Source organism: Olea europaea, chromosome 18, assembly GCF_002742605.1.
Source record: "Olea europaea var. sylvestris chromosome 18, O_europaea_v1, whole genome shotgun sequence".
NCBI classification, from domain to species: domain Eukaryota; kingdom Viridiplantae; phylum Streptophyta; class Magnoliopsida; order Lamiales; family Oleaceae; genus Olea; species Olea europaea.
Genome location: NC_036254.1, coordinates 8,226,627 through 8,243,593, shown reverse-complemented (window position 1 = coordinate 8,243,593; position 16,967 = coordinate 8,226,627). Strand labels below are relative to the sequence as shown.

The 16,967-nt window shown below is 34.7% G+C and overlaps 2 protein-coding genes across 6 annotated transcripts; one reads left to right on the top strand and one right to left on the bottom strand.

Annotated features, from left to right (window-relative positions):
• Positions 1-514: 514 nt before the first annotated feature.
• Positions 515-8,209, top strand: LOC111367376. Of its 5 annotated transcripts, none has more exons than XR_002697803.1 (5): positions 537-819; positions 2,348-2,526; positions 2,612-2,789; positions 4,255-4,327; positions 7,000-8,189. XR_002697803.1 is itself a non-coding variant. In XM_022988214.1 (4 exons), the coding sequence occupies exons 2-4, from the start codon at positions 2,503-2,505 to the stop codon at positions 7,312-7,314; spliced, it is 459 nt and encodes a 152-aa protein (XP_022843982.1). In that variant the 5' UTR covers positions 522-819; positions 2,348-2,502; the 3' UTR covers positions 7,315-8,209. The 5 variants fall into 5 exon arrangements, 3 of the variants coding, with proteins under 3 accessions (XP_022843981.1, XP_022843982.1, XP_022843980.1); XR_002697802.1 differs by lacking the exon at positions 7,000-8,189 and adding an exon at positions 5,699-6,216 and having other exon boundaries at positions 538-819; XM_022988214.1 differs by lacking the exon at positions 4,255-4,327 and having other exon boundaries at positions 522-819; positions 2,670-2,789; positions 7,000-8,209.
• A 3,973-nt stretch (positions 8,210-12,182) lies between these two features.
• Positions 12,183-12,911, bottom strand: LOC111366467 (auxin-responsive protein SAUR71-like). Its single transcript, XM_022987223.1, has one exon. It carries the CDS (start codon positions 12,834-12,836, stop codon positions 12,453-12,455), a length of 384 nt encoding a protein of 127 aa, XP_022842991.1. The 5' UTR covers positions 12,837-12,911; the 3' UTR covers positions 12,183-12,452.
• Between the last annotated feature and the right edge of the window lie 4,056 nt (positions 12,912-16,967).

Sequence of the window (16,967 nt, the reverse complement as noted above, 5' to 3'; positions counted from 1 at the left end):
CAAAGATTCCTCCTACAAGATCTTTCCAGTATAAACCTGTACTTGATTTGTGTAAGATTTCCAAGGCCTTATAGAAGCATTTGGACAAAAATTAGTCTCAAGGAGGTTTTAGTGTACAAGAAATCAAAGGAAAAATCAAGAAACCTTAGTTTCGAAAAGAAAACTTTACAAGAAATTAAAAATCTCACGCAACAAGTTTATATAAACTTTATTTCTTTCAGTTTTTGTTTATAAGCAGCTCCAAAACTTTTAGATCTGTAGCAGATCAAACACTTTCTTATCATATCCAAGTATCTTGCTCCTCAGAATGGCTCTGAAATCAATGTAAGTTGTAATATACATGTAGTACAATCGAAAATATATTTATACATCTATAAAGTTGACCATATTGGAAATGTTTATCAACGTGAATGTTTGATTGGGCTATATTCGGTCCATATAAAACATTCCGGACCTTAAGTTTTATTGAAAGATCCAATACACGTTCAATTATTGGGCAATAGCAGTATCAAGGGGCCCAAATACGACATCTGGCGCGCGGAATTCCCACGTCAACTAGGGTTTAGGGTTTTTTTCCCCAAATTCTCTCTTTGCTCCTGTATTCGTATACGTTAGACATTTTTCTTTTCAATTTCGGACAACACCGTGAGCAAATGGGGAAGAATAAACAAAATTTAATATTGCCGCCTGAGCTTCCGCCGGAAGCTCTGGAAGAAGATATTGAAGTTTCCGATGAGGCTTTACAATTTATCAACGAAAATATGGACTATGCTGGATTTGTATCAAATTTGGACGCTCTCACACTCATTCAGCCACCAAGTAAGGCTTTTTTAATGGATTGAGAATTTACTGCTACTAACCAATCAATGAATTTCCTACATGCTTTTCTTTACTTTTTTTCTTCCGATAATGCAGTCAAAACAGGAGCAAATTACTGGGTAATTGGCCTAATAGCACTCTATTTTACCACCAATTTGATTCTTTGATTTAATGTCCCATCTCGATGTTTGCTTGCTCAGTGAACATTTAGTGTATCAAATAATTTGGATGGCAATACCACCTAATTGCATAACTATAAGCCACCTGCCAGTCATGACTCGTTGGAGGAGATAGGACATGACTGCAGTTTCTACCTTTATGACGTTACATTTCACTGTGTGTTTGCGGCACAAGGAGGAATGGCTTTGTACCCCTTAAAATTAATGGCTTTTTCAACCTTTCTTTTTAGGATCTTTCTGTTAAGTTCCAACAGAGCAAAGATCCATAAGCAACTGTACTATAACCTTGTTCATATGAAACTCTGCTCAATCGTTTTATTCACTGAAGAATAGGATCTAGCACTTCTCTCTCTTCATGCTAATATAACATTTTCAATATTATTTCATAAGTAATTGCTTTAAAAAATTTTGTTATTTGTTAAATGCGGCCAACTGGATTAATTTTGATTGTATTTAGTGTGAATAGTACAAGGATTTATTCATTCTGGAGACAGACCAAGTTGAAACTTACAAGCTTGAGTCTCGTCTCAAATAACGATTTCTTTATATATTAATTCTAAATCTGGTCCGAGTTTGTTTCATGCTAATTGAAAATAAATTTCAAGGTTTGGGATGAAGTCGAAAGTTCAAATCTTCACTCTTATCTATAGCACCTGATTTTTAAACTCTTCTTTTTCTTAGTATCCAAGTATAACTTTTGACATTCGAGTAACCCCTTGAATTTTCCCAAAACTTCTACGAAACTATTTTTTGAATCAGTTTTGTATATAGAATGAAGATTTGAATTCCTAGGGTTCAACTCGTTGGAGATAAGTTGTGAAACACATTTAGGTCCCTGAATGAGGTTCTAATTCAGTTGACAAATATGCATATTCTTTACTTTCCTCCTGTTATTGGATATGCTTGGCTTGGGCGCTTTTGAATTCGGTTCGTTTTTATTTTTCTTTTTGGGTTGTGGCGAATCTTCAATTACTCAGTCACTATCAAAATCAATTCATGCATCAGATACAAATAACAGCAATGTATTTACAACTGATCACTTCTAATATTTATTAACTATAAAATATCTAGATGCCTATAACTCAAAAACTCCATCATACCATTTTCTATTTTAGAAGATCTCGCTCTTTAATATTTCAAAAAGGCCACAAAAACCATAAAATAATTATGCACATAGAGAGGATATTTTTATGGGGACAAAGCAAGTCCAATAATAACGGATGATTATGCTTCAAAGTAGCTTAAATTACAGGTTGCTTTTGTTGAAAGTATGCTTCATTTGACTGAAACTTGATGTAGTTTAATTACCTGGTCTGTCAAAATACTGTCCTGATTAAAAATATAAACAGGCATGTTACACAAGTAGCGGATGTAAAAGAAGATGCTTTGGAGTCATTGTATGAAAAAAGGTTGAGAGAAAATAAAAAAAAGAAGCCAAATAAGGAAATAGAGGAAAATGCAATTGAGATTGATCCTGTTGATGCGCTTCCTGTAAAAACCTTAGATGGAAAACTCTACTATAGAACAGGTATTTTTCTAATATTTAATATTGGTGAAAAATTGTTCTCTTTGGTTCTTTATATGCAAAAGTGAAAATGTGTTCGATATTTCAGTGCCAAGGAGATTAAGAAGGTTGAAAGTGAATCTAATGAAGGCGATGCCACTATATAGGATCCAAGTGTGGTGAACTTGACAAAAGCAGAAAAACGCGCAAAGCTTAAGAAATTGAGGAAAGAGTCAAAGAAACAAGCGAAAGAAGAAGTGCAGCAAAGTTCCCAGGCAAAAGTTTTGGTACGCATATTAATCTGCAACTTTTTGATTTGATACACTGATGGCGTCCACGTGAGAATATGAGAATGATGAGGGCATCACCTGTTGGACCATCTTATTTTGCTTTGGACTAATTTACTTTTGCTTTATTAGTTGGGTTTGTATTAGGGTCGGCCCAAGCCCCATAACTATTAGGTTTATTTTTATTATTTATTTCTTTGTATTAAACTTCCAAGGGAGGATGATTTGATGAAGATGAATGAAATGTTTGGTTAAGTTTTCTCCTCCCCGACTTTCTCCCCTGATTCTCTTCTTCTCCGGTCTTTTCCCCCGTTCTCTTCGGTTCTTCTATTTCTTGCTGTCTATTTCTTCTTAGTCTTCTGCTTATTTTCTGCTGGTCATTGCTTAGCTAATAAAATCCCCATTGATTCTACATCAACTTCGTATTAGAGCCAAAGCTGGCTTCTTTCACCCATTGTTCAAAACCAGTCAATTTATTCTTCTGCCATCATCGCTGCCACCATAATCGGGAAACATGCCCAACCCCCACCATAACCGCTGCTGCAACTCTCGCCATCACACCCACAGACCCCGTAACTTCCTAGCATCTTTACCATTACATACACACAAAAACCGCCACCAGCCTGCCACTAACCAATCCATCAGCATCACAGCAACTCCAAACCCAAAACGTGTACCTAGCAGTAACCGTCCCTCTTAACTGCCAACAACTACCAATCTTCCCATAATCTACATCAACAGCCCATTAAAACCATAAGAAAACACCACCACCCCTACAAGTTAAACCTCCAACCAACAGTAACCGCCGACCACTTCACAGTTGACAACTCGCCAAATTCAACCACCCAAACGGTGACCCAGAAAATTTCAACCAAATCACAGGCGTTGATTTTCCTCACGCTGTCATCACTTTCTCCAAAGCTACATAAACAACTGGAGAGAGGAAGAGATTTTATGGAGAGAGCTTCACTTTCGCTTGAACCACCCAGCGATTGTCGTGCCCTTCGACCGTCGCCTCTATTCTTGGCAACCAACCACCGGTCATCCTCGCAGCCGACGTCGTCATCATCGTCAACCACCACCCGTCCACTCACAAACTGTCTCGAAATCCAATTCATGGACAGCTGCCATACCCAGCTTATCGCCACTCATTTCTTCATCTTCAGCCACCGACCTCGCCAACCAAGCAGTTACCTCCCCTCCTCGGCAGCCAGAACCATCGTCGATCAACAGCCCAGACACGATTGAGTTCATGAGTTGAACCTCCGTTTTCATTCTTCTTAATTTTGTCCTCATGTAATTTAGGTCAATTATGCCCTTTTGTTAGTTTTTATATAGTTGAGTTTGCTTAGTTGTTTAAAAAAAATGAAAAAGAAAAAGAGAGAGAAAAGGGAAAGGATAAAAAAGAAGAAGAGAAATTCCCGTCATTATTTATAGGTGATCTTTTAATTATGTTGATTGACAGCTTTGCCACAATAGCCTGTGCCAATTTGAAATTTACGATTGGAGCATTGTTTGACTCTTGCAAGTCCCTTGAGGTAACAATTTTATTATATTGAATATATGCTTTTATTTTAGTATCTTGGCTTGTCAATTAAAAAAAAATGTTATGGCTTGAATATCAAATGTTAGAAGTCCACTTGTTAACAAATGGACGAAAACTTCTTCAATTTTCATTGTCTTTTAATGAACTCATATCGTTACTTGCACACTCTGAGTATTTGCTTTCACGAGTGGATCCATTGCCATCTTTTCCATGCTTACATCTATTAATACACTTAGCACGGCATTGATTTCGAATAAGCTATTAAGATATCCTGAAGTTGCTATACAAGTAGCAGTTGTTTCTTGTCTTGGTGAAATATTCTGTATTACGGCATCCGATCCCCCCATTTGTGATGAAATAATCCAGGATATTTTTCTATTGTTTATATCCTCATTTGCATATCTCACAAGCACATTCATCAATTTGTATTTTACAGCAGTAAGGATACTAGATACCATGGCTAATGCAAAATACTACCTTATCATGTTGGACTTAGATTGTGAACGTACGATTATTGACATGTTCCAACACTTTCTTGTAGCTCTAAAAGAAAATCATTTAGAGAATGTCTTCACATCCATAGAGACTATCATGACCTTTACATTGGAAGAAAGTGACAATATCCCTCTGGACTTGATTACACTTTTGTTGGATAGTGTTCAAACGAAACACAAAGAGGTTTCTACTATTGCATTTTGTGTGGTGGAAAGACTTATTGAGAAGTGTGATGACAAGATCAAACCTTACTTTTTACAAGCTATAAAATCTCTAGGGGTTTGTTTAGATGATTATAGTGCAGTTCTTTCCTCCGTATTTTCAGAAGTCGATACTTGTGAACAGTGTATTGTGTCCCCTATTTTGACCACATCTATAGTCGATACACTTAATAGTGACTTAATTGAGAAAGTACCTAAATTAATGTCATCGAAGTCAAATATTTCAGATGTCTTAGATCTAGTGCCTACTATGTTGCATGACTTTAATGTTGACTTTGTTTTAGTTCTTCCTCAATTACATGAGATTCGAGGGGTTGCCACATTGTTCTCTAAGGTCCTCACTCGATTGCACACTCTTCCTATTGACATTAGGATGTTGCCTGCTAATTATCGACACAATGTGCTAGCTCTTCATTATTTTGACAATATTCCTAAATTTCATGTCAAGTTAAAAGGTCAAATCATTTCCGATCATGAAATTTTCAAATTTACTTTCTATGTGCTATATAAATTAGAGTATTCGTACAAAGGTTTTCTATTTGATTGGCCATCAAACTTAAATGAAAGTTATATTTTCAATATAGAAGAATTGTTTCCTAATCAAGACATATTCGAGCATTCGATGTTGCAATCTTTTGTCTCTACAGGCCAATATCAAATGCTAGCTTCTTGTGCTCCTCACTATGTACAACCACGTGAAGATTCTGGAAATGAGTTGCATGGGTATTTGTTACTTGGAGACCAATTTCATAACTTGATTAAAAGGAGAGATCGTCCTCCTTGGTCGGCTCATATCCTTGAGGATAAGTTGCTTCTTTCATTTATATCAGCTGTCGAGTTTCGATATTTGGTTCTTCAGAGAAATCGTCCACCGTATGAGTTTAGACACTAACTTGGAGATGGACGATAGCTCTTTTGTGATTTATCCATTCGACGGGGTCGAATTCTTCTTCCACCTCGGGAGAATTGATGAGGGCATCACCTGTTGGACCATCTTATTTTGCTTTGGACTAATTTACTTTTGCTTTATTAGTTGGGTTTGTATTACGGTCGGCCCAAGCCCCATAACTATTAGGTTTATTTTTATTATTTATTTCTTTGTATTAAACTTCCAAGGGAGGATGAATTGATGAAGATGAATGAAATGTTTGGTTAAGTTTTCTCCTCCCCGACTTTCTCCCTTGATTCTCTTCTTCTCCGGTCTTCTCCCCCGTTCTCTTCGGTTCTTCTCTTTCTTGCTTGCTATTTCTTCTTAGTCTTCTGCTTATTTTCCGCTGGTCATTGCATAACTGCTAAAATCCCCATTGATTCTACATCAGAGAATGAAATAACTAGTGATTGATTGGAGTACAGCACTCAGTTGGTTACTTTTTATTTTTCACATGCTGTCATGGGATCGCCATAAGTTATAATATTTCCATTCTATAATTCATTTATCATCAAATTGAAAGTCAATGTTCATGCCAGATTTACCTTGAACGATATTAATTCTGGTTTATGGGATGGGTTTTGAATTACAATCTGTGATGGGCCGTATAGTAAGGTGTATGTTTCTTCAGGTTGCCTACATATAACTGAATTTTGCAGATTAGAAAAATCTGTGTAGGAAAATTTAGTGGGCTGAGTTCAGAATTCAGAAATTTTGGGGTAAAATTCACATTTCAGAAGTTTATAATCAAAAGGAACCACAGGTTATAGAAATTATGAGGTTTTTGTGCATGAATTCGCTTTTCTGTGGAAATCTTCAGTCTATACTTCAGATGTTTTGCAATCTGGTTTCGAGTGAACTAGTATTATAATTTATTTTATTTTTTTCCTTTTTTCTAAATTTGACAACTTTGTTACCCATTAATCATAGTCTCAAGGAATGATGGGAAACCAAAAAGTTCTATCTATCTCTATCAATATGAACGCTGTTTCTTAAGTTAAATTTTGCGACCGTGTGCAGGATGAGGTGAAAAATGATATAACAGCTGAAGAAGCCAACGAGAGCAAGAAGTATAAACTTGCTGAGCTTGGAATTGCACTGCTTGCAGATCCGGAATCGAACATCAAGTCTCTAAGGGAGATGCTGGAGATTTCTAAAGAAGGAAACGGGGAAATCTTTGCTGGCTTTTTTCAAAGACATCATTCCAGGGTAATAATGTTGATTTGGTTTGTATCATGCCTTGCCATACGTGGCTCCACGTCACCAAGACCCTCTTGTCCACGTGGCCGACCACCAAGGTTCCTTGGTCAATTAGCCAACCCACTCAAGTTTTAGGCAATTCAATTTCCTGGAATTCTTTTTCTTTTCACCCAAATTCTATTTTTCAATCAAATGGATCCTTACATTAATCAGGTGGTAAATATTTTTCTTCAAAAATCAAGTATAATCTCATTTTCCAACCGCCCATTGCATTTCACTCCCCACCCCTACTTTCTTATCCCTTCCACTGCCATTATAATACCCACCCATCAAATACTATCCCACCTTGTCCCTACAAACATTTAATTCATACAGCAGGAAAAATCTCCTCTCCTTCAATGACATCTCATCTTTTCTATCAAGTTGTTTAAGTGGCCCGACAACAGAACTAAGGAGTGGCTGGTTGAGATGGTGGGTGCTTGAAGAAATGGTAATTCGACGGTGGGTGCTTGGAACTATAGAGCTTGGGAATGGTGAGTTGGGACGGTTGTGGTCCAACGATGCTTGAAGAAACTGCAAGAGAATACACACCACGTGTGTCATCGTTTTTTGATTTAGGATGATTAATTTTATTGTTATTATTTTTTTCCATTTTTTGAGTTGGCTAGTGAAATTTTATGGTTAAGATTTGTAATCGATGGAGGTCTTCAAGGTTTGGTGACGGTTGGTGGTGGTTCTGATGATAGTGTGATGCGGGGGGTGGTGGTTGGTGTTTGTTAAATGTGTTGGTGGAAGTGATGGTGATTATGATGGGAATTGTTGTTGTGAGTTTTGAGTTGAAGGTGGTAGTGGTCGTGAGTGGTCGATTGTGGTGTTGGTCTTTAGTGTGTGTAGATTTTTTGTGGTGATGCTTTGTGACCATATTAACATTGAGTCACAAATTAGACTGATCTGATCACTGACATTCATACTAAATAAAAATTTAGTCACAATAACATATATCAGTGATTTGGTTATGTATAGTTACAAATTAGACCGACTTAGTCAAAGGCGATCTAGTCACAGTTAGCCACGGATAGCATATGTATGATCACAAACAAGAAACCTGGTCACATATAATTCTGTCAATCAAAAAATTTGTCAAGTACAATGCAACACTACTATCACCATACGATACTCAAAACGCTGCTATTACCTCAAACCCCACTATCACCATTAAACAGATCGACTCCAATGCACTTTTATCACTTACAATGCACCATCATCGTTACCACGTAGATCTATTTTTCAAACCTTGCCACCTCACCCGTAAAAATATTGTGTTTGTGAATGTATATATAGAGAGAGAATATTTTTAATTTTTAGAGTTTTCTTCAATGAGGTAGGCTGGGGTTGGGTCCATCTTCATGGGGGTGTAGAGAAATTTTAATTTCTGGAGATTTATGGGGTGAGCTGCGTGTGGGGTGGGATATTATTAATTGATATATTATTAATTTGGTGGTAGTGAGTGGGGGTGGGGATACTATTAATCGGCCTGGGATAATTAATTTAATTAATTATATATTATTAATTGGAATTAGAACCTTGATTTTTAAATAATTTGACAAGTTTGTTAAATTTAAATGTAATTCTTATATGTAGGGGTTATGTATTATTTCCTTTCTTAAATATATCATAAATTTTTTTCCATTGGTGGCTATCATGGACATAAGAATTATCTATTACAAGAATCCTAATACCAAATTTTGAAACCCCAATAAATGAATACTCTATAGCCCAAATGGGAAATGACAAAATAAATATGATAAAATCAGGTTGTCCAGAAAAGGAGAAATTTCTGAAAACACATAGTAGATGTGAAAAAAAATAATAATGCATGTGAATCAAATCATCCATTCACGTGTTAGGGCCCCCTTTTATGGGATCCTTGTATTGTTTCTATCATAACAGCAAAGCAAAAATACCTTGGCTTTTTCCAACTTATTGACTTAAAAATAATGTGTGATGAAGATATGCGGTTACCTAGGTAACATGTGCCTTATGCATTAGTCAAGGGCAAATAATGCATGTGGATTTGGAAGTATATTTATATTTTGTCCTGAATCAAGAAAACTGATGGGAGATGAATAAGTTTGAAAGGAATCAATGCCAAGTGGGAGCCAGAAAATCAAGAAACATGAATATAAATGTCAATTTCAATTATGGGATATTTATATTTTCTTGAAGCTGGAGTTGAAATATTCAAAACCAAGATCTATTGCACAATGCAATAAACGAAAGTGATTTCCATTGTTGAATTCACCATGCAAGCTTCTATGTTTCATGACAGCTAAAAATAGGTTACGAAGAATGAGATCGACAAAAGGTTTCAATGTCGATTATTTGAAAGTTATTTTACGATGTATCCATAGTGTTAGCAACTGAAAAATTACTCTTGTGAAGATGTCTGATATAATTACTTTTAAAATTATGGCATTTCTTGCCCAATTGATGATATTTTTAATTAATAATAAAATTATTACTTGACTAAATTTGTAATTGCAATCATTGAACAAATGATTATTAAGAAATCAGTCCTTCTATTTTAATGAACGATAGAAGGAAATTCATGTATTTTCCGAGGCTCACACCTCTCTTGTCAAGATTTTATCAGCCATTTGTTCATGTTATGCCAACTCATCCGACGTGTAAGTGGGTCCAAAAATAAGTATTTTTCTACTTATTTATTAGCTAAATTTTGTTCAACATTCAAATGTGCACTAAATTAATGTTGCTCCTCTTGTACATACGACGTGTTTAATACGTCACATTAAATAAAATTAAGATAAAAAGTTGCGAAACGGTGAAAGAACGTATAATGATATAAAGTCGTACATTTGCCAATGACCACGATATATTGAAAATCAAATGAGAGATACGTCTATCAATTAAGTAGTCCAGCCAATAAACGAGGAGTACTTAGACTTAGTAAGTTGTGTGTACTAAAATAACAACACAAGATTGTGAATATCAAATAAGAAAAAACCTTTTACTAATTGAATAATCAAATTGTTGGAGTAAGACTTATAAATAACGAGTTGTACATACATTAATGACACGATAATGCACATGTCAAATAAAAAAGCTTTTAATAAAATAATACAATAATGTACTAATTCACTTTCCGCCTCAAATTAAAATTATACGTCTTTGTGATTTCACATATAATTGTAATTAATAATCCGTTATGAGTTTGGATCAAATCCAACTGACAAGTTTAATTAACTAATTAATGCTTCGACTAGGACTCTATTTCGTTCTTATTTATAAGAGTAACTAAGTGGGAAATATAATAAAAAACTAAATAATTTAGATATATTATATTTATTAAAAGATATAAAATATATGGAAAATATCCAGCGACCAAGAATCACGATAATTTATTAATTGCTTTCACATTACTCATAAGTCATGTCTTGATTTGAGCAATTATAAATTATAATAGAAAATCTCCTCCTCTTTCCAGGAACTTGAAGGCAACAAAAATATAGAAATATTGTTAGAACTTCGCTTTCTCCCCCAACAAATGCCGAATCCAAGACCTCTTGCCGATTCGCGGATCCAAACGTCCTCACAAGGCGCACAATAAGAATAAGACCAATAGAGAGGGCCGGAGGACTTTATTTACACTATTTCGTCAAATTAGAAGTTTGGGTGAATTTTGCCTTTTTCCTCTCAGCTTCCTCTACCAGTGGATAAGTTTTTCTTCAAGCCGTGAAGCACCACCATAACTGAAGTAAGATTTTCTCGGAAGAGTGATTGAGAATCTCGAGAACCTTTCTGAACGTCTGTCTTTGCGGGGCGATTGGAAAAGTCTATCTCGGAAAATACATATAATAAATAGTGTAATTAATACGTAACATCCAACTGTAAATTAACTTAACCATATAGGCAGCTCTTATCGAACAGCCTAAACATGGTCTCAACCTCTTTCTTCTCCCTCTTTACATTTTCTTTCACTATAGAAATTATTAATATGAGTATTGAATTGACCATATAAACCGATTCTTTGAAGATCAAGATTAATAAAATAAAAAATTATAGTAGTCTTTATTCGACACGGCTTGAACCGATAAGAATACATACTTCAAGGAATCTACAATCAACCATCACTTAATCGTCTAAAATCGAAATTATTGATACGAGTAGTGAATTGACCATGTAAACCAATACTTTGAAGATCAAGTGTAATAAAATATAAAATTATATTTTCTTTCACTATATAAATTATTGATACGAGTATTGAATTGATCATATAAACCAATACTTTGAAGATCAAGCGTAATTAAATATAGAATTATAGTAGCCTTAATTCGAACTGGCTTGAACCGATAGGAATACATACTTCAAGGAATCTACACTTTGAAGATCAAGTGTAATAAAATATAAAATTACATTTTCTTTCACTACATAAATTATTGATACGAGTATTGAATTGATCATATAAACCAATACTTTGAAGATCAAGCGTAATTAAATATAGAATTATAGTAGCCTTAATTCGAACTGGCTTGAACCGATAGGAATACATACTTCAAGGAATCTACAATCAATCATCTGTTAATCGTCTAAAATCGAATTAACCAATTAATTGGACACACTTTTCAATGTTAATTTTCTAGATATAAAATCTTTTACAGGGGAGTGAATTGACCCTATAAAACCAAGGAAAGGAAAAAATAAAAAAATAATAAAAAATAATAATAATAAATAAAGGAGGAATCGCGAATATAGGCCAAGACATCTTCTACTAGCTTTTTTAACAACTAACTAATTCACAGAATTAACATAAACTGACACTTCACCGGTATTCGATCGTCCGTTGCATTGAATTTAAAATGAACCGCCTGAATCCTACTCACGTAAATATATGAATATAGAATTTAACTATGCACTCTTGAAATTAGGCCCAAAAAAAAAAAATAATAAAATAAAATAAAATAAAACACGACGTAATTCTCAATATCATTCTGTTTTTCTTACACGTTCTACATCAGTAGCCTAAACAGATTCATCAAAAACCCTAAAATCTGAGACGACTCCACTTAATTCGTTGATGATCACAACTTTTTTACAAGGATAAATCAGAAAAAAGGAAGGGGAAAAAAAAAAAAAACTGTTCTGGTTGCAAATAAATCATCATCATTCATCAGCATAAGGTGACGATACTCCAAATTCTATGAATTATTTACTTTTTACTTCTGTTAATCTGTTCTTCCATTGATTCGTTTTCACTACCGGAATTCATCAGATAGATAACTCAGTATATCCTGGAGGTCACTTGAATCTGAAACTCCGCCATTGATGCTTAGAGCCTCCAGCACTCGCTCGAAGAGGAACACATGGCAGGGAATCCGCAAAACACCTTTTTGTTCATAACCATATTCCTGTGCCGATTTATTCAGAAGCTTTACAAAAATTGGATGATTCAAAAGCTCTGCACTCACAACAAAGCGTTCCATTTCCTCGCCTACATACACCGGCAAATGTCCCTCTGGCACACCGCTGTTCTTCCGGAAAGGCACAGACCCCCGGCGTCTCGTCCTCAACTCCGATCGCAAAAGATGATACTGTGTCGAATCTGCCACTCTTGCTAGCCTCCGTATCAAACTCTTCATTCTCTCAAGAAAATTTTCAGTATTGTTTTCAGAGAGAGGATGAGCTTTTGGGAGATTTGAAGAGAGATGGAGGGCTTAAATAGCAGATACAGTGTACAGACACATTACAAAGGCTATTGGGAGGTACAGATAAGCGTACTTGGCAGGTACAATTATTGTTGAATGTTGTGAAATTATCCTCCTAAGAATTAAACTTTTAATTTAAATCAAAATCAAAATTAACAATTAGGGTCCATTTAATAGACCATTATTTTTCATGAAAAATGGAATTCAAATTCCAACTTTCACTTTTTTGCTATTTGATAACATTTTTTTTTCCAGATAATTGGTTTTCTTAGTTTTCTTGCCACATACATTTTTTTTTGTTTTCTAGACTATGCTGCCGATTTTTATTTTATTTTTTTCGTTTTTTATTTTATTATTATTATTTTATTTTTTTTGCAATTGAAAAAAATTCTGTCCTTAATTGTAAAAAAAATATTTTCATTTAATTGACAATTTCATATAAAACAAAGCTAAAAGAATACCAAAAAACACTTTTATTTCAACATTTTTCACGTGGAATATTATACTAATCAAACATAATAATTGACAATTTCCCATAAAATAATTTCTAGGCAATTCAGCCCGGATTTGGCCACCATTTTCTAGAAATGAAAATGGGTGAATAATGTTTTTTTTTTTAAATGAGTGGTTAAAAAGAATAAAAAGTTTTTTTTTTATTTATGTGGAATATTATTCTATGGAAGATTGTGTGGTTGAAAATATGAGAGAGAAAAATAAAATGTAATGAAAAGTAATTTAATTGGGTGGGGGAGGGGGAACGGGGAATCAATTCCCTGAAATTCATTTTTTTTTTACCCAAATTTCATCTTTATAATCAGACGGACCCTTAATTTTAATCACATATTTCATGAAATTCTCAACTTTAAATTAAATTATTTTTACAATAATTTTTTTCAACTAATTTGACAATACACGAGGTGTAAACATTCTAACCATTCAAATCAATGGCCAAGTTTGGAAAAACCAATTGTTCTTTGGTTGGAGTGGAAGTTAAAAAGAGAATGAGACAATCAAAAAATATACAAATGATTTTCACGTGAATTTAAAACTTTTTTGGCATGAAACAAACTAATGATGCAGGATAATGTTGAAAAAAGAAAAAAATAAATAAAATTGACCCCTAATACAAATTCAAGAAAGTAGATAAGAAAATATGTCTTCCATTGCCAAAAAAAAAAAAAAAAGAAAGAAAGAAAGAAAGAAGGTGATACATAGAGTAAAATTTCCTCCATAGATAAATACTAACCTCTAGAGTTGAAATTCGGGAGATTTGGAATTTTTAAGATACTTTTCCATTCTCCCCATAAAATTTGTTTTTCTCTAGATGGATGAGAAATTTTTATTATAATATAATAAAAAAGTCCTTTAATTTAGAAGTTAGACATATTATATATTATTAAATTAATTCATTTTTCAAATTTGATTATCCTTAAAAGTGAACTCACTGAAAAAACTAACGGGTATGTTAACGCATAAAGAATTGTATATTGGTTTAGCTTGCTCCTTTGAATTGGATTTGATTTATGTGATAGAAGAAAGTGAGGAAACAGACATGAAGGGTCTTAGAATAGCTGTTGGACATTTCTTTGTACTCACGAGTAAGTGTTTCCTATGGTGACTAAGGAAACAACGTGGGATTTTACCTATGAAAACAACTTTACAACTCCTAAACCAAGTTGTAGAGGGGTCATTGCTGTCTGTCTTAGCAATTGTCACTGCTCAATTTTCATAGATTCTAATGAAAGGACTATAATATCTCTTTAAAATCAAATTTCATCAGTAGCAATCCTAGGATGCACGGAAACTTCTTTAAATAAATTTGTCGTCGGTAACAAAATAATTATAATGCTACATTTTATAATAAAGCTAAATTTTCTATTTCCGTGTGTCGGTCGTCCTAGGTGCTTTATCAATTCAATAAAGAAGTCGTGTTATTTCACCCTTTTGTTAAAAGAATAATGATACATAGTGTCACTGGCTTAATGATATTATAAGAATGATTGCTCTTGCCAAAAGCAACATCTCAACTCTTTTTACTGCAGCTTTGTGTTTTACTATGTCCATTTTTCATCAACAAATGTTTCCTGAAGTGTCTTCTAGCCTTTCACCGATTCACTTTTCATAGGCTCGGTCGTAATGTTAAATTGTTAATCATATCTTATTTAACCTTTCTTGCTCCATCCTAATTTTTACATAGATCTATTATTTGTAAACAAACTTCGTTCTATTTGCAAGTTCCATGTAATAGCACTTCTGGAATTTTTTTCCCTTTATTTTACAATGTTTCTTTGAGAACATTCAAGATTTACGAGGGCAAGCCAGAACTCAGGATAAGTGGATAACTTTCACAGCTTCTTGTTCCAAGCTTGTCAATGAATGGGCATCTATACTAAATACTCTAATTTTTTTTATGACGGGATGAATTGAATATGCAGGGTCTTCTTATTACTGCATTTGTTACGTCTATAAATTATCATCCCATATTGGGCCATCTTATTGGACCCAAGCTGAGGCCCATCAGAGTTGGGCCCCAAGTCGAGGCTCTAAAGAAGCCAGCCGAAGTGCCACCGAGGCCCTAAGATGTCTAGCGAGGTGCCTATTATTATGCTAATATAATCACTTCCTTATTGGGTGCGGACTTAGGCCCACTAACCCGTTTGGCCACTTCACTCACATTTCTCTATATATATGAACTCATTCACACAATTAAGGTATGTCTTAACTCTTTTGCCAAATCCCTCATTTCCATACTATTGCACTTTACATATATTTTGTCCGACCGTTGATTTGATTGTTAGAGTGCAAACGGTCGTCGGACCTTTTTCTCGATCGGCAACCTTTGCATCTGTTGGTGCATGCCATTTTTGGAGGTCAATGGTAGCTATCTGAGAAGATAAAGTTATTTGATAGGAGAGGTCATGTTGCAAAACACTGTGTAGTTTTGCTTCCTCTACTTGTTGCATCTTTTGTTGTCATTTCTCGAGTGGATGATTAGTGGCACCACTGGCAGGATGCATTTGCAGGAGGTCTACTAGGTTTGTCAATTGCATTTTGACTTCTGTTGTATTTATCAGTTGAAAGCTAATTATAACATCGAATCACAGATTCAATAGGTTTAATGGAAGTTTTTGCGCAGGTCTAGTGGTGGCCATGTTTTACTATTTGCAGTTCTTCCCGGTACCATATCACGTTGATGGTATCTTCTGCTGCTTTAACTTATAGTACGCGGCTGTTGTTTTTGCAACTATATTAATTGATAAAAGCTCTTGCTTCGTAGAAATAAGTGTTCATTTTCAATGGCATACCAATAGTTATTTCCCTGAGAGCCTGTGCATTCTTTTCTGATAGGTTGGGGAACATATACGTATTTCCGAACATTAGAGTCGTCATGCTCGAATGCAAACAATCTGCAGACCTCTGTGGCCGCGGTCGAAAACCAACAAAATGAAAGAAACAACAGTTCAGTCAGAGAGATATCGTCATCTGGTCGTCTCGGCTTACCAGTCGAAGATTTAGAATCTGGAAAGAGGTAGTTTTTGAGACTCTTGTATCTTAAAATCATCTGCACCGTCTAATTTTGGTAGAATACGTGTAAATACGTGCATCAACTAATCTTATGAATTTTTCTCACTCCATGTAATGAGTTCTGCCATCTACAGAAGAACTTATGCCAGCATTTGAGCACTAAGGCTATTTAAAAAGTAAACCAGAATGCTCGTTGTAAAACTTGAGAACTGTTCTCAGTTCTCTCATTTCCTTTTTGTTCATTTACTTTGTGGAGCACAGCACAATGAATTCTAGAATTCGGTATAAGTCGGCTAATTTTGAGTTCACCCAGAATCATTTTCCTAAGAGAAGATTGAGAATTTGTTCTTGTGCTGTTACTTGGTTGGAAAGTTGGTCCTCAAACTTCAATTACAATTGTTCAATTAGCCTACAAGATTGAAAATCGTTAAATACTCTAACGGAGATATGCATCACTTCTAATTTTTGGTTACGGGTCAAAGTTGGAAAACAAAATCTAGCGTGAAAAAATAAAGTTGAATGTGGGGTTAGGTGACAATT

What these genes read in the sequence shown, in the direction of transcription:
- LOC111367376 (XM_022988212.1), top strand. Translation starts at nt 4,546, where the DNA reads ATGCTTACATCTATTAATACACTTAGCACGGCATTGATTTCGAATAAG.
- LOC111366467 (XM_022987223.1), bottom strand. Translation starts at nt 12,836, where the DNA reads ATGAAGAGTTTGATACGGAGGCTAGCAAGAGTGGCAGATTCGACACAG.